We start from the raw sequence: 22,460 nt of genomic DNA, 5'->3' as shown, positions 1-22,460 counted from the left end.
TTAGTCACAAAGTTGCCTTCAACTCAATTGCGCGATATGTTTTTAATTTAAACCGCAGGGAGCACATAACACGCTACTCAAAAAAGATTTTTGAAATAAGCTTTAATCTCATTGTTTATGGGGAAAACAACCAAAATGCCACCCTTTAGTTTAGAAATATAAATTAAACGCACGATAGGTTCAACTGAAATTATTTCTTGATTTTATTAGCTGTGCTCGGAGTTGCAGCGATTTTGTATAACTGACTTGCCAAAAGCTTGACTTCAAATTTGTGTACATGTTTTCGCTGTAGCTCAGCTGAATAGATAACGCGACAAATGTAGCGAGATAAGAAAAACGAAGAACAAAGCTGCATAACAGCCCTGCGTTTGCAGCGCACACCTATGAGCATTTGACTAGGTGCTGGCGGTCTGCTCTAAACATACTCCCCCCGTTAGGAGAGGCACGGTTCCAACCAAATGGGATTCGATGGGCAGAGCGGCTAGTTTAGTGGCGGCCCTTTTGGTAAGACCTGTAGCTGTCCGGACCACAGCTACTCTGACGACGCCGTCCTTTCCAGGTATGACTTCATGGATGCACCCAAGCTGCCATTTCATCGGTGGAAGGTTGTCCTCCTGAAGCAATACAACACGACCGATTTGGATGTTGGATGTTTTGATCCGCCATTTCTTCTTTCTTGCAACAGGGACAAATACTCTCTGCTCCATCTTTTCCAGAAGTGCTGCTGCATTTGTGTTATTCTTTGCCAACTGCTTAACCGGCCTTCGCGAAGATGAGTAACGTCAGGCTCAGGAAACCTTGTGTAGCTGGAACCTTTGAGGAAATGCGCTAGCGTTAGCACCTCAAAATTTTCAGCGTTTTCTGAAATTGGACAAAGCGGACGGGAGTTAAGAATGGCAGAAATTTCATATGCAAGAGTTCTTAATTCATCAAGGGCTAAGATGGCTGCACCGACAATTCGGTAGAAGTGAAATTTTGCCGATATTACAGCCGCCTCCCATAGACCACCGAAATGTGGGGCACGCGGGGGTATGAACTTCCAATCAATCCCATTCGCTAAGCAGGAAGAAGTTATCGAAGCCGTGTGCGGTTCGCTCAAAAATAACTCCTTCAGTTCCGCTAGCTCTCGTTTAGCGCCAACAAAGTTTGTCGCATTATCCCTCCAAATAGTACGTGGACTGCCTCTGAGGTTAATGAATCTTCTCAAAGCTGCAATGAAAGAATCCGTTGAGAGACCCTGGACGACTTCCAAGTGCGCAGCCTTCGTCGAAAAGCAGACAAAGACGGCGATGTAGCACTTGTGGGGTGCTTTGTTCCGGGCCTCTGACTTGTGATAGAACGATCCACAATAGTCCACTCCTGTGGTGTGAAAAGCTGGGTTAGGCTGAACTCGATCTGCTGGCAGGCTACCCATCACGTGTTCCCAAGCCACAGGCTTCATCCGAAAGTATCTGACGCATTTGTTGATGACGCTAGCCACGAACTTTCGGCCTCCAAGTGGCCAATACCTTTGCCGTAAAGCAGCGAGCAACGCCTGTGGCCCTGCGTGAAAGTATTTCTCATGATAATAGACGATAATCGCTCTGGTGACCGGATGATCCTTGGGTAACAATATCGGATGCTTAGCCTCGTAGTCCAAGCTCGCATTTTGAAGCCTTCCACCAACACGAAGTAAACCCTCAGGGCTAAGTATTGGCCTCAGAGAAATCAACTTGCTCTTCGGAGGACAAGGCTTGCCTTGGCTAAGAACCTCATACTCCACCGCTATGTGAACCTGTTGAATGCTCCTTAGAAGCAGAACGGTTCCGAAGCTGATCTCGTCAACGGTAAGATAGATGGTTGAAGGTAATGATTTGGCTCTGCAATTTGAAATGAATCGATAAATGTACGCGAAAACACGCTGCAACTTGTCGAATGAGTTGAGAAACTTGCAGTTAATAGATATGTCAGTGCCAACGGTTCCAATTAGCGCCGTGGAACGCCGTTCCGGAAGGTTCTTTACTGCATCTAATAGGGAGGGCCACTTCGACGACGAAGGGAGTGCTCCAGCAATTCTTTGGGGGTACATCCTCGCGATACCACATCCGCCGGATTTAAGTCTATTTGAACATGATGCCAAGCCATTCCTTTCGTCATTTCCTGGATTTTCGCGATTCTATTAGACACAAATACGTTGAACTCCCTTGGGAGGCTACCGAATCCAAGTCAACACAATAAACGAGTCCGACCAGCAGTGAAAGCTGCAATCAAAACCTATGGTTTCATTAACGTTTACGATAAGCTCAGCCAATAAACACGCTGCTGAAAGTTCTAATCTTGGTATTGTCAAAGCTTTTAAGGGAGCTACTCTAGACTTGGCGCAGAGTAGATGTGCTTCAGTGTTGCCATTGGCCTCCGACCGCAAATATAAGCACGCGCCGTAAGCTGCTGTGCTAGCATCACAGAATCCGTGCATATCTACGGAAGCCTGCGATTGCATTACGAATAGTGGAAATTTTAGGTTCTGGACGATCGACAACTGAGAAGTCAACTCCCCCCATGACGAAAGAAGGGGCTCTGGCATAGCTCCATAGCTTCTGCAAAAAAATTTTGGATTTTGTAACAATGGGTGCTATTAAACCAAGCGGATCATAAAATTTCGCAATTGTTGACAACACAATCCGTTTTGTTGCTCGTTGACTTGTTAAAATTTGTGCAAAGTTAAAGAGAAGGTTATCCGAAGATGGATCCCAGACCAACCCCAAAGCTTTGGCGATAGCTGATCCGTCGTGGAATTTAATTAATTGCTCTTTATCGCGATCAGACTCTCCTTCGAGAGCGCTTGCTTCATTCGAACACCATTTTCGGATCGGAAAGTGGCCGCGCGCCAGTAGCTCCTTTACCTAATGACGAAGAGAGCTGATGCATGGCTCTTATAGCCAAGAAGGCAGCCGACTTGGTTCCATAAGTTACTGTGTTTAGTTTATAAACACTCTATTTATCTGTGGAGTTCTCTCGCTAAATGATACATTGCAAAAAGTCATCAGGGTACGAAACACGAACGCAACGGTACATCTTGCAGATGTCTCCACAAAGAGCTTCTTTAAAAAATCTAAGCCGAAGCAAAATATTAAAGATTTTTTGCTGAATTGTTGGTCCTGCTAGAAGCAAGTCGTTTAGAGCTATCCCAGATGTAGTTTTTGCAGAACCATCAAAGACGACACGAAGTTTAATGGTAGTGCTTTCAAGCTTCTGAACAGAATGGTGAGGCAAGAAAAATTGTGGCACCTCTGGATCCCTTAATGCGAGAGACATGTGGCCTAAGTTGAGGTATTCCTGTAAAAATGCCGAATACTGCGCTTTCAGATTGGGGTTTTTATTTAGTTTTGATTCCAAACTTTTAAAACGACGACGGGCCAGACAGTAGGAGTCATCTAAAGATTCGAATCCTAAAGTGGATAAAAGGCGAAACGAATATTGACCATTCTCCAGCCTAATGCAATTTACTTTGAAAAGCTGCTCGCATCGTAAGTCCTCGGCCAGCATCAATGGTTTTTCTGAACTAATGTCTTCAATCTCCCAAAACCGCTTTACTACGGCAGCAAGTGTGTCATCATCTGCATGATCAGCAGGATCCTTGGCAATGGCAGCCAAGACAGATTTGCGATTTAGCATACTTGGCTTCCCTCCAGAAACTATCCAACCAAGCTTGGTGTTTTGAAGCGTGGGCAAGGTGCTATCCTCCATCCTATAGTATTTATATTGAAATTTGGCTGGTAATCAGTGATACTATGGGTTACAACAGCTGCGAATGACGCACGATAGCTTGCATCCCGTGATTGCGCCAGAATATATCAGAGTTCATGGAAGATTCCCCTATCCCAGAAATTAGTGTGTGCGATTGTCTAAGTTTCAAATTAAGTTGGCTAGCTAAACGCGTAGTAATAAAGGCATAAATGCACCAACTCTATTTTTTACGTAGATTATAGCAGTTCGAAGCAGCACGTAATTCATTGGCATTGTGTTTACGGTTTGTGGTGGAGAGTGCGTTAAATGGTAATTAGGTTGTGATAATGGAGATGAGCATGACACTAGTGATGATGAAGTCGATGGTAATGGCTGAGAGCTTATAGATGGGTCGGATGATGGAGATGAATCTGAGGTCGATGGTATAGATGACTATGGGATAATGTGCAGTAATGAATGGTGCTTCATGCGACAATGTTTACAATGAGTTGACTTACATTGCTGCAAGCTATGGCCTTTGCGTAAACAGTTGAGGCAAAGGTGCATTTTTTATATCGAGGATTGGAACTCAAGCTTAGAAATCGGGAGCATTTTGGCAAATAATGATCTCTAGCATCGCAAAATAGGCAAATTGGATGGTTTGAGTTAGTAGCAGACGTAATCAGTACACTTGGGTTATATCTATGCATGCTTTTTCCCACCCGATGGCGTGGTGTTTGAATTACCACAGCTTGGTCCAAGTTTTCCATCATCCGGCACCTCTTCTCCAAAAACGACTCCATAGCATCCCAGGTAGATAGCTCAGAGGTTGACAAATCATCTTCCCAGTTTTTCACGAGTCCTTTTATCTAGCTTGTGTGTCACGATATGAATGAGAAATCCATCCAGAATTTGTTGTGTGGTGGCCAGGGTACGGATTGCTCGAAGATGCGAATTCATCCAATCGCTGAGCTCCCGAAGACCCTTAGCTGATCCCTTCTCGACACCTTTTAAACCAAATATTGCCTGAACGTGTGCCTAAAAGTGTAAAACTTTATTATTAAATCGATTAATAAGTAAAGTTAAAGCCTTTTTATAATTTTCATTTGAGGGCTCGAGCGATCGTATGGTTTCCAAAGCCACGCCGCCTAAAGAGGACCTCAAATATTGTAATTTTTCAATATCACTTAGCTCGTCATCATTTCCAATGACCGTGGTAAAAGTTGCAATAAAGTCCGGCCATTCTGAGTACGATCCTTGAAAACGAGAAATCTCTAGATTTGGCAATCGAGGTTTCCTAAATCAGAAAGAAAGATTCGCATTGTTTATAATATCAAAGGATGTAGAATTGGCAACTGTGGAACCCGGCAAATGCAGTTTGCGCAGAGCTGCAAGGGTCCGTTTTAGTTTCGCCTTTAAATCCATTAAGATTGCGGAAAATTCAAACCGCGTATCTTTACTAATTTCGAAAAGTCCAGTTTTTCAAGCGAAGTCTGTGCAGAATCGAATTCCAAGTTCATAGAGTTCACCCATTCCAGCCGCGCGAGGACATCAGATTCATAAAACTGCTCAGTAGCTCCAGCAGTTAAGTAATCTTTCATTGCGTTTAACTGCCGCAAAACGGAACGCACTTTGGCTCGGTAAAACTTGATGTCACTGGGAGCATCATTTTGAGGCTGAATCGCGTCTCCTGGGTTATCCATTTTTTTTTTAATTGTCTGACCGGGTTCAGAGGGCAGGAAACACCCTATGCCTATTGCCGCGCAAATGTTAATGCACCGAGCGTCGCCAACAACGTAACGGAAACTTTGACTTTGTTTTTGTTCTTTTTACCGAAATTTTTGCCTAGAAACATTGACTTGGCAAGGTAATGTATGTGACCATACACAAACACGGCTATTTAAACATACATATATGTATGCAATATACGCGTTTAACAACAATTAAATGCGTTTTCTTTAATGTTTAATATTCCAGCACAACACAGTTTTGCTTCTTTCACAGCGCGAAAATGCTCAAAAAAAACAAACGGCCGGCCGGCAGCGCGCACATAAAGTGTTCGTGTGTTTGTGACTGAGATGCAGCAAACGACAGCGAAAATAAGTTATTGCTTAAACGATTTTAAACAATGTTAAAAACCGACATGCAGACTCCGATTAAATGAATATCTCGTCGGGGTCACCAAAATGTTTATGGGGAAAACAGAAATATTAAAAATATAAATTAAACGCGCGATAGGTTCTGTAGTATGCTCACATATAGGGTACACACTGTACCGCTTATATCACTGCAACATTGTAGCATTTGCTTATGTCCGAATATTCCCAGCACCTCAAGTGCAAACCAATTCGACCCACACAACAATGTTATGCACATCCTAAATGCATGTCGGCATGTCTGCATGCGCGGCCGATCATTCGGTTACCATGTGAGCATAACACTCTCTCTCTCATGCGCGGCCGCTGCTTGCGCCGCCCATATACATTTACGTATACATTAACATATATATTTAGATACATAAGCGTTGGCCGAGGCGCTGCTCGTGCAGCTATATGAATTGTAAGCCAAGCCAAATTCATTCTTAAGTGAGCATTCAATTAATAAAGCCCGTTCTTAACAGACGGATTTAAAAAGACGAAAGATATTAAAAACTATTCTTTACATGGCGACCGTGACATGTGCGCGAGTAGAAAGTGAGACGGTTTAATTGTTGTATCTGCATCTAATTTTCGTTATTTTGGCCCCAAATCGCGTAAATCGGCGAGTTTGGCTAATTAGGGCCAGTGCTTAACAAGTGTGGCCGTCCAGTGTGGACGATGCGGATCCCTAATCCTCGGCTGTCTGAAATTAGGTTCTCCAGAGCCGCCCTCGAAAATCGTCAATCGAAATCGAAGAAAAAAAAAATCAACAGTAATTAGCATGTGCGATGACCAGCACCGGCGTGGGAGGCACCTGCTCCTGTTGAGCAAAGGGACGCACCAACCTTACAAGAGGCCCTAGACTTGTGTCCCAACGATGGACCTCGCCCCTCACAATAGCTGAGTACAGGGCACGACAGGAGTCCAGCAAACCCATCCACAAAAGAAAAAGAAGTGGAAAAAGGGTAAAAGTCCTGCAACAGAGACGATTACTGAAGGACTACAGGGATATAGCAACGATCCCGCAGGAGAAGGAAGCACATGCACGAAACATTAAAGAACTGGACAAAATACTTTGCAAACGAGCAAAGTAACGCAACAAGGGCTGCATTTATGCCAATGCCTAAGTTGTCTTTAATTATATACTTCTAAGCCCGAGCCGATGCGCGAAAGCGCTGCTCGAAAAATACTAACCTCTGTTAGGCTATATACTAAAAACATATAATTGATATTGGTTTATATAGAGCAAAATATTGTAAATCAGTTATATGAAAATTAACCCAAAAATTTTTTTTTCTTCAATTTTAGCAAAATAAAATTTATGCGATTATGCCAGAAGACAATTATTTAATCAATCAGTTTTGAATAATTAAATTCCTAAATTTTTGTTTGATGACGTTATTTTGCTGAGTGCTTCTCAGGTCTTAAAAGCCAGGCAGGAATATTTACGTATACCCATTTAAAATTTCTTTCAATGAATGAATAACAATAAATAAATGAATTCTCTGCAGAAAATCATAGTAAATATAATAAAACCTATATATTGAAAGTACATCTACCCAAAATGGGAATTGTAGACGTTAAGTCAGTGGACTCCACTGCTAACGTTATTAACAAAGTGGAACCAAATAATATTGACCTATATTGGGTGCATGTACTGTTAATAATAATCATTGTCATCATGAGCGCAAATTTTGTTTCCAAAATATACAAGTTGCACAATAAATGTTTAAAGAAGAAGTATTTAAGTAGAGCACACAATCTAGATGAGAAATAAAAAAAAACTAAAAAAATTTAATGGATAGAAAGGTCAATTTAATACCCTTCTATTGAAAACAAACTTTTTTTTATTTTTATTAAAGTTATGGCATTTAACACTATAGAATTGGATAGCTGTCTTGAGGAAATAATTATTAAAGATCCAGAATTTAGAATGCGTGCATTAAACATTCTCCTTTGCATAAAAACTTCATTACAATTTGAATATAACTATATGGAAAAGTACAATTTGGAATTCAGCCTTTTGTTTGCTTACAATAAAAAAATAAAGGGTTTAATCCTAAATACTTTGTCATACGTCTTAGTAAAAGAGGTCGTGGATTACCAATCTATACTCGGTGAAACTACGATCCTTATGGTAAAATTACATAGATAATACTGCCATGGAATGGAACGATTTGTATGCGAAATTAAATAAAATAAAAACAGAGTTCGATAAATCATACAAATCCCTTAATCAGAACAGACCAATTTAAGGAAGCACATTAAAAAAACAAGCAGAAGTAGTAGTAAACTGTTTTAACGAGGCGCGTATATTAATACATGGACAAAAAGAAAAATTAAATGACGACCATTGGTCAAGGGTATCAAAATTTTTGAAAAGGCTCAGAGAAAATCTAATATCGATAAAAGAAAAATTCAATTAGATATCTCTGTACCTACCATTCTTAATACCGCAATAACAGTTGAAACCGATGAAGAATCAACATTGGAAGAGCCAACTGGCGTAGATCAAACAGAGCAAGAAGATTTCAACGCGAAAATTAAGGAAGAAGATTTAAATAATCTTACTATCCCAGCCGTTTTATTATCAAACGCAGATAATACAACAGATTCAGACTCAGACTCAAGCGCAAACATATCTAAGAACAACAACTTCGAAATGGCGCAAACAAATATCGACTTCATTAACACTGCATCAAAGCTTATACCAGTTTTCGATGGTAAAGCAGAAAACCTAACCAGTTTCATTGATGCGTTGCATATAATAGAGTCAATAAAAGGCGAACACGAAAGCCTAGCTGTCTCTATAATATAAACAAAACTAAAGGGCGTAGACAGAAATCTAATTGGTAACGAAACAACGGTAGGTGAAGTAATTGCAAAATTAAAAAGTAACGTCAAAGGCGAAACTGTAGAGGTATTGTCAGCAAAGCTAATGAACTTACAGCAACGAAATAAAACTGCTAATCAATACACATCAGAAATTGAGCAGATGACGAAAGCTTTAGAAAGTGCGTACATAACAGACGGCTTAACACTAGAACTAGCAAGAAGTTATTCCACACAGCACGCAGTAAAAGCAATGACTAAAAACTGCACAATTGATAAGGTAAAACTTATCATGCAAGCCGGCAACTTCAACACAATGAACGACGTAATTTCAAAATTCGTAAACAGTTGCACAGAAGCAACTGGACAACCAAATTCGGTTCTTTACTACAATAACTATTCACAACGCGGCGGAAACCGCGGACGTTGAAGTTATAGAGGTAATTTTCGTGGTCGTGGTAACAATTGTGTTTACTACAACAATACCAACAAAAACAATGGTCGCGGCAACTACAGAGGAAACTCAAGGGGCCGTGGCAACTCGAGCGGAGGCTACAACAACAACAATACAAACAATGTTAGAGTAGCCAATGACACTTCGGGAAATTCCCAACCCCCTTTAAATACTCAACAGTAGAGAAAGTAACGGTTCATACTATTAATCTCAGTCAGAATATATTCGTCTAATTCACCCATGTGGCTACCGGAAAAGAACTTGTCTTTTTGGTAGACACAGGTGCCGAAATCTCTATAGTAAAAGAAAATTCAGATATATTTCGAAATGTACAAGATAATAACATAATAGATATATGGGGAATAAGCCAAGAAATTACGAAATACAAAGGCTTAACATCAATTGAAATACAGACTACCAAGTACATAATTCCACACGATTTTCATATCGTAGACTTACACTTAGCTGTCCCTTGTGATGGCATTTTAGGGATTGATTTTATTAAAAAAACAACTGTCATTTAGATTTTTCGCCATCTGAAGATTGGCTTATAATAAGACCAAACAATTTAAAATTTCCAATTTATGTTCCAATAGAATACAGTTCTGGCAATAACTTAATTCTTCTGCCAGCAAGATCACAAGTCATTAGAAAAATAAAATTAAATTCAAAAGAGGACAGTGTATTAATTCCAACTCAAGAAATTGAGCACGGAATTTATATAGCAAGTACAATAGCTACAACACAAAACGAAGATAAAGTGGTCAGTGCGAATAATTTAGCATATGAATCACTGTTGAACTATGATGTAGTTGAAGGAAACAAAGAAAATAGAGAAAAGTCTGTATTATCCCAATTGTCAGAAAATTTTCCCCCACAATTCAAATTCCAACTCACAAATTTATGTAAAAACAAGAAGGAAAGCAAACTTCGGCAAGCCGAAGTTCATATACCCTTGCAGCTATTGCATTAATTAAATACTTTTGAAAACATTTAAATTATGATTTACTTGAGTATGTGCTAAAAAAAAACATTGAAACTATGATTATTTGCAGCTCAATTATTAGATAGTTATTTTATATATTTTTATTATTTCTATGGGAGCTATATGCTATAGACGTCCGATTTTGATAAAATTTATACCATAATTCTGAAATAATTAAACATTGCTATATGTCGAAGAACTAAACAAAAAATTAAAAAACAGAAAAGTTATAATTTTTTTCATTTATTTTTCCGATTGTTCCTATGGGAGCTATATGCTATAGTCGTCCGATTTTGATGAAATTGAAACCGTAATTCTGAAATATTAAACCATTACTATATCTCGAAGAACTAAACAAAAAATTAAAAAACAGCAAAGTTATAATTTTTTTTCATTTATTTTTCCGATTGTTCCTATGGGAGCTATATGCTATAGTCGTCCGATTTTGATGAAATTTAAACCGTAAATCGGAAATATTTTACCATTACTATATGTCGAAGAACTAAACAAAAAATTAAAAAACAGCAAAGTTATAATTTTTTTTCATTTATTTTTCCGATTGTTCCTATGGGAGCTATATGCTATAGTCGTCCGATCCGGCTCGTTCCGACTTATATACTACCTGCAATAGAAAGACAACTTTTGGGAAAGTTTCATGCAGATAGCTTTAAAACTGAGAGACTAGTTTGCATATAAACGGACGGACAGACGGACAGACGGACCGACGGACAGACGGACAGACGGACAGACGGACAGACGGACATGGCTAGATCGACTCTCCTAGTGATGCTGATCAAGAATATATATACTTTATAGGGTCGGAAACGTCTCCTTCACTGCGTTGCAAACTTCTGACTGAAATTATAATACCCTCTGCAAGGGTATAAATATAATGACATATTCGGATTAGAATCCGAACCAATTAGGACAAATAATTTCTACAAACAAAAACTGAGATTGAAAGATGATGAACCCGTTTACATAAAAAACTATAGAAGCCCACATGGTCAGGTGAACGAAATTCAAAAGCAAGTCGGAAAATTAATCACCGACGGGATAGTCGAACCTTCAGTATCGGAATACAATAGCCCATTATTGCTTGTCCCTAAAAAATCAGCTCCAGGTTCCGAAGAAAAAAAGTGGCGATTAGTAATTGACTATCGTCAGATTAATATAAAATTACTGTCCGATATATTTCCACTCCCTAGAATTGATGATATTTTAGATCAACTAGGTCGCGCAAAATACTTTTCATGTCTTGATTTAATGTCAGGATTTCACCAAATAGAACTGGAAAAAAGCTCAAGGGATATAACTTCCTTTTCAACGAGCAATGGCTCGTATCGCTTCACACGATTACCTTTTGGCTTAAAAATAGCGCCATATTCATTTCAGAGAATGATGACTTTTGCATTCTCTGGACTTGAACATTCAAAAGCATTCCTTTATATGGATGACTTAATAGTTATAGGTTGCTCCGAAAAACATATGCTTAAAAATTTAACAGACGTTTTTGAGAAATGTAGGATATACAACCTAAAGTTACATCCACAAAAATGTTCATTCTTTATGCATGAGGTGACTTTTCTAGGTCATAAGTGCACAGATAAAGGAATACTTCAAGATGACAAGAAATATGACGTCATACTGAATTATCCAGTCACACACGATGCAGACAGCGCAAGACGTTTTGTAAAAACATTTAAAAACAAAACTTATGGAACCTACTTTGCTACAAGATCCAGATTTTAGTAAAGAATTTTGTATAATTACTGATGCAAGTAAGAAAGCATGTGGAGCGGTTTTAACTCAAAACCATAGCGGACTCCAACTCCCCATTGCATATGCATCGAGAGCTTTTACCAATGGAGAAAGTAATAAGTGTACTACCGAGCAGGAACTAGCTGCAATACATTGGGCAATATTACATTTTAGACCATACATTTATGGCAAACATTTCATTATCAAAACCGATCACAGACCGTTAACATACTTGTTCTCAATGACTAACCCAAGTTCCAAACTGACACGTATGAGGCTAGAATTAGAAGAATACAACTTCACAGTTGAATATTTAAAGGGAAAAGACAATTACGTAGCTGATGCGTTATCAAGAATAACCATCAAAGAACTACAAAATATAACCGGAAATCTACATAAAGTCACTACAAGATATCAAAGTAGACAGAAATCCTGCCCAGGAGAAAAAGAAATAGACTTGCCTAGGCAATCTATAGAAAAAGCTTCAAAGCCCAACGTATACGGAGTCATAAACAATGACGAAGTACGTAAAGTAGTGACCTTGCACGTAAAAAATATGCTATGTTTATTTAAACATGGAAAAAAATGTACTGCAAGATATGATGTTAGCGATTTATATACCAATGGAGTCCTTGACCTAGGTCAGTTTTTCCAAAGGCTTGTGAAGCAATCCGGTTTACATCAAAACAGCCAATTCAAAGTGGCACCGTGGGAAAATAACTTTGAATACGTTTCAATAGATAATTTCAAGAAAATGGGCAATAAAATATTAAAATCATTGAGAGTAGCGCTACTCAACCCGGTGACCCTAATAAATTCTGAAAAAGAAAAAGAAGCAATTATGTCTACATACCATGATGAACCAATTCAAGGAGGTCATACTGGCATTTCTAAAACCTTGGCCAAGGTCAAAAGACATTATTTTTGGAAAGGTATGTCTCGATATATTACAGAGTACATACGAAAATGCCTAAAATGCCAAAAAGCGAAGATAACCACGCAAACAAAGACCCCATTAACCATACGGAAACACCACAAACCGCTTTTGACAGGGTAATCGTGGACACGATCGGTCCACTACCTAAGTCTGAACAAGGGAATGAATACGCAGTTACTTTAATTTGCGATTTAACAAAATACCTTGTAGCAATACCGATTCAAAATACAAGTGCAAAAACAATAGCAAAAGCTATATTTGAAGATTTTATCCTGAAGTACGGTCCAATGAAGACGTTCATTACGGACATGGGAACAGAATATAAAAATTCAATAATTGAAGATTTATGTAAAAATTTAAATATCAAAAACATAAATTCTACTGCACACCATCACCAGACTGTCGGAACAGTGGAGCGAAGCCACAGAACACTTAACGAGTTCATACGCTCATACATCTCAGTTGATAAAACAGATTGGGATGTATGGCTACAATACTTCGTATACTGCTTTAACACAACCCCCTCTATGGCACATGATTATTGTCCATACGAACTAGTTTTTGGGAAAATTCCAAATTTACCAAAACATTTCAATAGCATAGATAGAATAGAACCATTATATAATATAGAAGATTATGCTAAGGAATCTAAATTTAGATTAGAACAGGCATATAAAAGAGCGAGAATAATGCTAGAAACTAATAAACAAAAACAAAAAGATAGATACGACAAAAATAGCTTAGACTTTGAATTAAAAATGGGAGACCAGGTTTTATTAAAAAATGAAACTGGCCATATGGTAAAGAAGATAGAACCCAATAATAATATAGCAATTTTAAATGCAATGAAAACAAAACCCAGACAGTTCATAAGGATAGACTAAAAATTTTTATAGAATAGATTTTTAGAATGGCCATTCATAAAAAAAAAAAAATAAAATAACATCAAAATTTGCTCTTCAAAAAAAATTATTATTACTTATTACTAAAAAAATAATAAACGTTATTTTTCAAAAGGAGGGAGATGTAGTATGCTCACATATAGGGTACACACTGTACCGCTTATATCACTGCAACATTGTAGCATTTGCTTATGTCCGAATATTCCCAGCACCTCAAGTGCAAACCAATTCGACCCACACAACAATGTTATGCACATCCTAAATGCTGAGTCGGCATGTCTGCATGCGCGGCCGACCATTCGGTTACCATGTGAGCATAACACTCTCTCTCTCATGCGCGGCCGCTGCTTGCGCCGCCTATATACATTTACGTATACATTAACATATATATTTAGATACATAAGCGTTGGCCGAGGCGCTGCTCGTGCAGCTATATGAATTGTAAGCCAAGCCAAATTCATTATTAAGTGAGCATTCAATTAATAAAGCCCGTTCTTAACAGACGGATTTAAAAAGACGAAAGATATTAAAAACTATTCTTTACAGTTCAATTGAAATTATTTCTTGATTTTATTAGCTGTGCTCGGAGTTGCAGCGATTTTGTATAACTGACTTGCCAAAAGCTTGACTTCAAATTTGTGTACATGTTTTCGCTGTAGCTCAGCTGAATAGATAACGCGACAAATGTAGCGAGATAAGAAAAACGAAGAACAAAGCTGCATAACAGCCCTGCGTTTGCAGCGCCCCTGATGTTCTTTTGTTCAAATTCCCCGCCAAACTCGTTCTCCTCGTGATCCCCAGACGGTTCCCCAAAAGACTTCAGCTTTCCCTAAATTGTCCTCGTAAAACTTCCCCGCAGACTGCGCCCTGAAAGTCCTTTAACTTTCCCATGGCTTTGCTGCGTTCGCCTGTTCCCCAGACGGTTCCCCGAAAGACTTGAACTTTCCCAAAACTGCATCTCGTTCCCCCAGACAGTTCCCCGCGTTGAATTTGAATTTCCCGTCCAGACAATTCCCCGTGATTGAAATATATATTCCGACTCCCGTCGTCTGGCCACTCTATTGAACACGTCTCGATCGCATTTATCGATAGTGGTTCCAGCATTGCCATCGTTGTTGCCGTTATCGTTTTATTGTCTTAAGATTCCAGGGATGCATCGGTGTGACCGTTCATTGAGAAAACCAGTATTTTCTTATACACATCGATCGCAACTATCGATCGACCGCCTATCGTCCAGGCGTCCCCGTCCCTAATTTTCTCCCTCGCGTGGAATTTGAATTTTCCGCCCAGCCATTATTATGCCCATGATGCCAAATTAATCGGCGTTGTTTATGTGTATTTCGCCCTAATTATTGTGGGCATATGTAGCCCCATGCTACATTGATACGGTAAAGCGTCTCGCCGGCCAACATAAGTTGGGCCCAGCGGTCCCTTCGAGTCCTCCCTCGCTGCCATCGTACTTCCTCGGCCACCTTGGCCGGCCACTCCTCTTCCGGAACCTCCGCTCCGGACAGGAGGTCTGCCGCGCGAGCTCCAACATTCGACGGTTATTTGAACACTGTGTTCCATTAAGAACAAAAACACAAAAACCTGGTTTAACTTGGAAATAAAACAACAAATTCGCCTGCGGGATAATGCCTACAAACGCTGGAAAAGGTACAAAACTAAAAGCCGCAAATCATTTTTAAACAACGTTGGATGACTCTTTCCTGGATCTTCGCGCGACAAAGCGAAATATTTTGTCGGTGACTGCTCGACTTTTCGACCCATTGGCCTCTTGTGTCCTTTGGTCACAAAAGCAAAGATGATGTTGCAGGAACTGTCGCTTCGAAAATTAGATTGGGACGAGTCGCTACCGATGCAGTTGCTTACATCGTGGGAGACGTTTAAAGCGACGCTTCTGCAGCTGCCGAAAATTAAGGTATCGCGATTCGTCAACAAAGATCCACAAGTCCCGAATCAAATACATCGTTTCGCTGACTCTTCCATGCGAGCGTATGGAGCGTGCATCTACGTTCGTACTCAAACTGCTGAAGGTTTGAAAGTTTCTTTATTGCCTCGCCTTGAGCTGTGTGCAGCTCACCTTTTAGCAGATCTCTATAATCGTGTCAGGCCATTGCTTAATTGTCCCATTGAGACTGTTTTTCTGTGGACAGACTCCGAGATCACTTTACACTGGATCAAAACCCATCCCTCGTCGTTGTCTGTTTGGAGACACGTTCCCACGAAAGTCAACCCAGCAGTCATAGTGTCCCGAGGATGTGACGTAGAGGATCTTACAACTCCCATTTGGTTCGGTGGGCCTTCGCTTTTACTAGACTCAGAAAACAATTGGCCTGTAAATAGACATTTCGAACTGCCGGCTGATGTAGAGTCAATGGAGCTACGCAAATCGGCACTAGATCTAGTAGTCAGCCCAGAGCCAAATTATTTGCTTCAGAAAATAGAGTCCTTTTCGTCGCACCTGAAGCTTCTGAGAGTGTTCGTGTGTTTTTTTCCGTTTTATTCAAAGATGCAGAAAGGTGTCGAAGCCCTTTGAAGAAAGTATTTCGCCAAGAGAACTGGATTTCGCTTTTGAGAAAATTGTCGAAGTTATCCAATTTCACGAATTCAGGGTCGACATAAGTAAAACTCGGAAAAACAAACCGGTAGCAACGAACATTTTTATTTCTTCGACATATAGTAATGGGTAAATATTTCAGAATTACGGTTTAAATTTCATAAAAATCGGACGACTATCTCATATAGCTCCCATAGGAACAAACAGAAAAAAATACAAAGAAAATCTTTGCGGTTTTTTAATTTTTTTTTAGTTCTTCGACATATAGTAAAGGTTAAATATTCCAGAATTGCGGTTTAACCTTCATCAAAATCGGACGACTATATCATATACCTCCCATGGAATCAATAAAAAAATAAAAAAATTTTTTTTAAGCAATTTTTCTATTTTTTTTTTTTTTATTCTTTTTGACTTATTAATAATTTGACAGTTTAGAATTTCGTTTTTAATTTTCATATAGCTGCCATAGGAACTATCGAATAATTAAGCTGCAAATCATCATATCTTCAATGCTTTTAAGCATATACGCAAATTAATGATAATTTTATTGTTTTCAATAATATTTAATTTTTCCAATAGCTGCAAATTGGCGAAGCTAATTGATTTAGACGATGAAAGCTGGATCGAATACTTTGTCGACGGTATTGCAGACTTTACTTCATCAAGCCAAGAAGCTAAAGGAGCTGAAAGTTCAAATCGAGGCATATCAGAAAATGCGAGGATCGGTGACACGTGGCACGTCAAGTATGACTCTCACTTTTATAAAGGTAAAAAGGAGACAATGAAAGCAGCTGAGAAAGTTAGGAAATGTTTTAACTGTGGTGATGAGTCTCACATCAAGAAGGATTGTCCAAAGAGAGACAACAAGTGCTTTAGGTGCAACCAGCCAGGACATTGAGCAGCCCAGTGCAAGGTCGTGCTAGAAGCTAAACTGGAAAAGCAACTAATCTAGTGCAGGTGTAAGGCAAGGCGAAGCCAACAAGCACGTTTACGTCTTCAGGATTGGAGTTGAATGTTTCGTTTGGGAAAGTAACCTTCAAATGATTGGTAGATACGGAAGCAGACTTGTTTTTATTGCGACGCAACGTTTTTATAAGGCTCGGAGTAGAAAACCTATCAGGAGGTGAAAAATGTTTGACAGGAATTGGGGAAAGTCAAATTGTAACTTTTGGAAGCTTGACAATACCAGTGCAGATTGATGGCATCAATCTCAACGTAGAATTCCACATTATATCGGACGAAGAACTCTTCTAGATAGTGTCGATATGAAAGTGACAAAAAATGGAACCGAGTTGGTTCGAAGTCAGTCGGGTCGGTAAAGGACAAAAGTTTGAAATTCGTGAGAAAGAGAAAAACGGAAGTTCACGCTCAGAGCTGCTGAATAAATTTCAGAGTTTGTGTATGATGACCATGGAGCAGGCAGGAAGCAAACTAGAGGTAGACGTTAGGAATGTTAATTGTCCAGTCGAGATAAAGATTTTGTTAAGCAATGATTTGCCACTTTTTCAGCATCCTCGACGTATCGCTTTTAGTGAACAAAAGGTAGTTGACGAGCAGGTTCAGGAGTGGCTTGAACAAAGGATTATCAAGCCCACTACTTCAGATTACTCTTCTCCGATTGTACTCGTGGCAAAAAAAAGATGGGCAAGAAGCGATCGCATATTAAATGATAAAATAGTGAGGGACAATTTTATAATACAGATGGACAACGTGATTGAGAAGTTACAGGGAGCGACAATTTTTACGACACTGGATTTGACCAACGGTTATTTTCATATTCCGGTAGATGTCGACTCCCAAAAGTATACTTCATTTGCTACACAGAAGGACAGTACGAGTTCTTGTATGTGCCGTTTGACATTTCGAACTCGCCGGCAGTTTTTACGCGTTTTATAATGGCAGTTCTCAGGGAGCTATTCAATAACAGTGACGCAGTGGCTTACATGGATGACAATATCATCCCTAGCAGTGATGTCGTAGAGGGAATACAAAAGCTGCAAAGAGTTCTTAAGGTCGCAGAACAGAACGGGTTGAAATTCAACTGGAACAAGTGTTAAATTTTGCTGAGCAGGGTAGATTTTCTAGGATTTATTATCGAAAATGGTTCGATCAGATCCAGCGATGAGAAAACACAAGCCGTAGCAAACTTTCCAGTGCCGTTTAATCAAAAAGCCATACAGCGATTTCTTGGTTTGACATAATATTTTAGGAAGTTTGTGGATGGATAAGCAGTAATAGCTAAGCCATTGTCAGATTTTCTGAGAAAGGATGTAGAGTTTGAGTTCAAGGAATTACAGCAGGTAGCATTCGAGCAATTAAAGGCAGCGTTGACTAGCAAACCATTTTTGAAACTGTACAACCCTAGATTGGCTACAGAAATACACACGGATGCGTCGGTGTTTGGTTTTGGGGCAGTTCTTCTACAAAAAGATCCAGAGGATGGACAGTTACACCCTGTCATGTACATGAGTAGAAAAATCAAGCATTGTACAGAAAAATATCACTCATACGAGTTGGAGGTCCTAGCAGTCATAGGAGCATTGACAAAATGGCGAATTAATGTTTTTGGAACGAAGTTCAAAATCATCACAGTTTGTAACGCGTTCGCCATGACGATGGAAAATAAAGCAGTTCCGTTGCGAGTGGCTAGGTGGGCAATGTATCTGCAAGACTACGATTACGAGATAGAACACCGATCAGGTACAAAGATGAGGCATGTAGACGCACTGATTCGAGTAGCTTGTTTTGTGTTGACATTCAGTGTAATGCACAAGTTGAAGAAAGCTCAGGTAGCAGACGAGTGGACAAATATAATTAGGAACCTAGTTGAAATAAAGGGGCAGGAGGATTATTACATCGCCAATCAAATATTGTTTAATAGCCCAGACAGATAGTTGATTGTAGTTCCATCTCAAATGAAGACTGATAATATACAGATTGCTCATACGCAAGGTGAAATGAAAACACAGGAGCTGGTGGAGAAATCTTATTTCTTTCCAAAGTTGAGGGATAAAGTAGCTAAAGTTTTATGCAGCTGTGTGGAGTGCACGTTGGTTAACGCAAAATCCGGGAAAAAGATAGGATATCTAGATCATACCGATAAGGGGGACAAACCTTTAGTCACTTATCACTTAGATCACGTAGGGCCGATGGAGATCACCAAGAAGATATAATCATATCTTGTAGTTGTCGATGCGTCTTCGAAATACGTTTGGTTGTATCCGACGCGTAGTACTGGAGTCGAAGAGGTGCTAAACTGTTTAGACAGGCAGGCCATAATATTTGGAAATCCCTTCAGGATCCTGTTAGATCGGGGTGCAGCTTTCACATCGCAATTATTCAAGGAATACTGTGATCGCTACAGGTGTACCTCGGGGTAACGGGCAGGTTGAGAGAATGCATAAGATCGTTGTGCCAATGTTGTCAAAGATGAGCCTAGAAAATCCAAGAAATTGGTACAAACACGTGGGTAGAGTGCAGCAGCTAATAAACAATATCGAGCCTAGGAGCGCAAAGGTAGCCCCGTTCAAGTTGACATTGCAGAACTCAAAAAACAGGTGCAGCAGTCTTTGATAGAGGAGTTGGACGAAGAGCGTGAACAGAAACTCAAACAAGCCAGGGACAACATTCAAGCTTTACAAGAGAAGAACAGAAAAGCTTTCGATTCAAAAAGAAAAGAGGAAAAGCAATACAATGTCAATGACTTAGTTGCGATAAAGCGTACTCAGTATGGTGTAGGTTTAAAGTTGAAAAGAAATTATCTTGGTCCCTATAAGGTCGTCAAAGTTCACAAGCATGGCAGGTATGAGAGGCAGGCAGGCAGGCAGAGACACACTCAACTTTGTAAAATCATTAAAGTTTAAAATACCACACAACACTCAGTTTGTTAACTAAGTCAAATATATAATAATAAGTAAAGCATCAAAATAATAAAACTACGTCGTCCTGGAAGTAATTCGTACTAACGGAACCAATATAAAGAAAGGAATTTCGGAAGGAGGAATAAAAAGCAACGAGTGGCAATCATAACATAAGCTTTAATTCTAAGTAAAAATGTTATTCCAAGTAAATCAGCATTTCATATTAATTCTTATTTTAATAACGTAATACCACGAAAACAAAACTAAAGATCCGACAAGGCCATCCTGATATGCACACGTTCTCGTGTGTTACAAATTTATAAAGAAAATAATAAGAGTAATTAGAAGGTACCGCCACATCTGAAACGATCATAAAATTAATAAAACATATTAACACGTTACTTTTTCTAATGGTTACTAGTTAATTAGATTATTCATTTGTGAAGGGCCTTTACTGGGAATCGATCCACCACTTATTAGGCGCCTCACCATAGCCAGGTGAATACATGAACATGTACCTACGGCAACCTAGTGGATAGAGTTTATCTAAGTGTTTGATTGCAAAAAATTTCGCATTGAAGTCCATCAATGCCACATCTTAATTAGAATCCTCTAACTGATTCTCGACGTCGCCTTCCACGTTACTTGCTTCATTGAAATCCACCAATAAGCTATCATCATTTTCTATTCTCTCATTACACACATATTACTCTCTGGGAATCTCTTAAATAGGCATTTTTCTTAAAGCCTCGTGCGCGTAATTATATGTTCGTTTATTAGTCAGTGAAAAACATAGTGGTCCCCTTCAACTAACTCTTACACTAAGAATGGGCCTTTAAACTTATTATCTAATTTGGTCTGATGCCTCTCTTCGTTTTTGAGCAAAACATAATCACCAAACTTAAAAGTTTTAACTTTACATTTGTTTCTAAAAAATATTTTCTTTTCATATTTTCATATTTGGCATTTTTACAGTGGCTTACAGTGCTTAAATCTACTTTATTGTTTTCTTCGCAGAGGTCTCGCTTCTTTTCCAATTTATAGTTCTAGATGGCTTGCTTTCGTAATTCGATTTACAGTACAGTTTATAGCCAATTGTACCTCGCCTAAGCCGTCCTGCCAATTACGCTGACTACTTTCTACGACAGTTAGCAAACCTTTCAGGGTGCTCATTACTCGTTCTACTTGGCCGTTTGACGGCTGGCTCCCGTTGCAATTAAATGTAATTGTATTTTTTGCATGTTACAAAAGTCTCCGAAGACTGCTACGGTAAAACTGCTTCCCTGATCTTCTATGATTATTGCTGGGATGCCAAACATAGATATTGACGATTTCATTGCTTTGACACATATTTCAGTGGTAATATTTATGGTATGGTGTAAATTAACAAATTTAGTAAAGGCGTCAATCTGGACTATAATATACTTCTTTTGATCCCTTTTGCAACTTTATTGTCAATTTACAGGTGATACAATTATTTACGAATTTTCGGACATATTTAGACATATTGTCTAGCCCGGAGAACTCATACATCTTGTCCAATGTCTTTTTCCACCCGAGATGAACTATTGACTCATGGACGTGGTTTACTACCTACCACCTAAATGATCTGGGACCTACTGGTAGGCTGCACTTCCTACCATTTCTTTGAATTTTGCGGAAAAGTATTTAAGAACGCAATTCATATGTCGATCTAGCCATGTCCGTCCATCTGTCCGTCTGTCCATCCGTCTGTCCGTTCTTCTGTCCGTTCGTCTGTCCGTCTGTCTGTCCGTCCGTGAGTCCGTCCGTCTGTCCGTCTGTCCGTCCGTTTCTACGCAAACTAGTCTCCCAGTTTTAAAGCCATCTGCATGAAACTTTCCCAAAGGTTGTCTTTCTATTGCAGGTAGTATATAAGTCGGAACGAGCCGGATCGGATATAGCTTCCATAGGAACAATCGAAAAATTAAATAAAAAAAATATTTACTTTGCTGTTTTTAAATTTTTTTTTTGTTTTTTGGTTCTTCGACATATAGTAATAGTTAAATATTTCCGAATTACGTTTTAAATTTCATCAAAATCGGACGACTATAGCATATAGCTGCCATAGGAACAGTCGAAAAAAAACAAAAATAAATTATAACTTTCCTGTTTTTATTTATTTTTTTTTTTTGGTTATTTGACATATATTTAAATATTTCCGAATTACGGTTTAAATTTCATCAAAATCGGCCGACATATAGTAAAGGTTAAATATTTCAGAATTACGGTTTAAATTTTAATAAAATCGGACGACTATATCATATAGCTCCCATAGGAACAATCGGAAAAATAAATAAAAAAATTA

At 39.0% G+C, this 22,460-nt stretch overlaps 1 protein-coding gene across 1 annotated transcript; it reads right to left on the bottom strand.

Moving 5' to 3' along the window:
• Positions 1-206: 206 nt before the first annotated feature.
• Positions 207-3,726, bottom strand: LOC128253206 (uncharacterized). The gene is made up of 3 exons (XM_052981437.1): positions 3,487-3,726; positions 874-2,155; positions 207-813 (listed from the first exon to the last, which is right to left on the bottom strand). Exons 1-3 carry the CDS (start codon positions 3,724-3,726, stop codon positions 593-595), a joined length of 1,743 nt encoding a protein of 580 aa, XP_052837397.1. The 3' UTR covers positions 207-592.
• Between the last annotated feature and the right edge of the window lie 18,734 nt (positions 3,727-22,460).

This window comes from Drosophila gunungcola, assembly GCF_025200985.1.
Source record: "Drosophila gunungcola strain Sukarami chromosome 2L unlocalized genomic scaffold, Dgunungcola_SK_2 000007F, whole genome shotgun sequence".
In the NCBI taxonomy this organism is placed as follows: domain Eukaryota; kingdom Metazoa; phylum Arthropoda; class Insecta; order Diptera; family Drosophilidae; genus Drosophila; species Drosophila gunungcola.
The sequence above is the reverse complement of the archived record's forward strand: the minus strand, read 5'-3'. Positions and strand labels throughout refer to the sequence as shown.

Coding starts and splice junctions, on each gene's coding strand:
- LOC128253206 (XM_052981437.1), bottom strand. CDS start 3,726: ATGGAGGATAGCACCTTGCCCACGCTTCAAAACACCAAGCTTGGTTGG. Junction 2,156..3,486: donor GATGCGAGCAGCTTTTCAAA/GTAAATTGCATT, acceptor TGTGTCTAATAG/AATCGCGAAAATCCAGGAAA. Junction 814..873: donor TCTTAACTCCCGTCCGCTTT/GTCCAATTTCAG, acceptor ATTTCCTCAAAG/GTTCCAGCTACACAAGGTTT.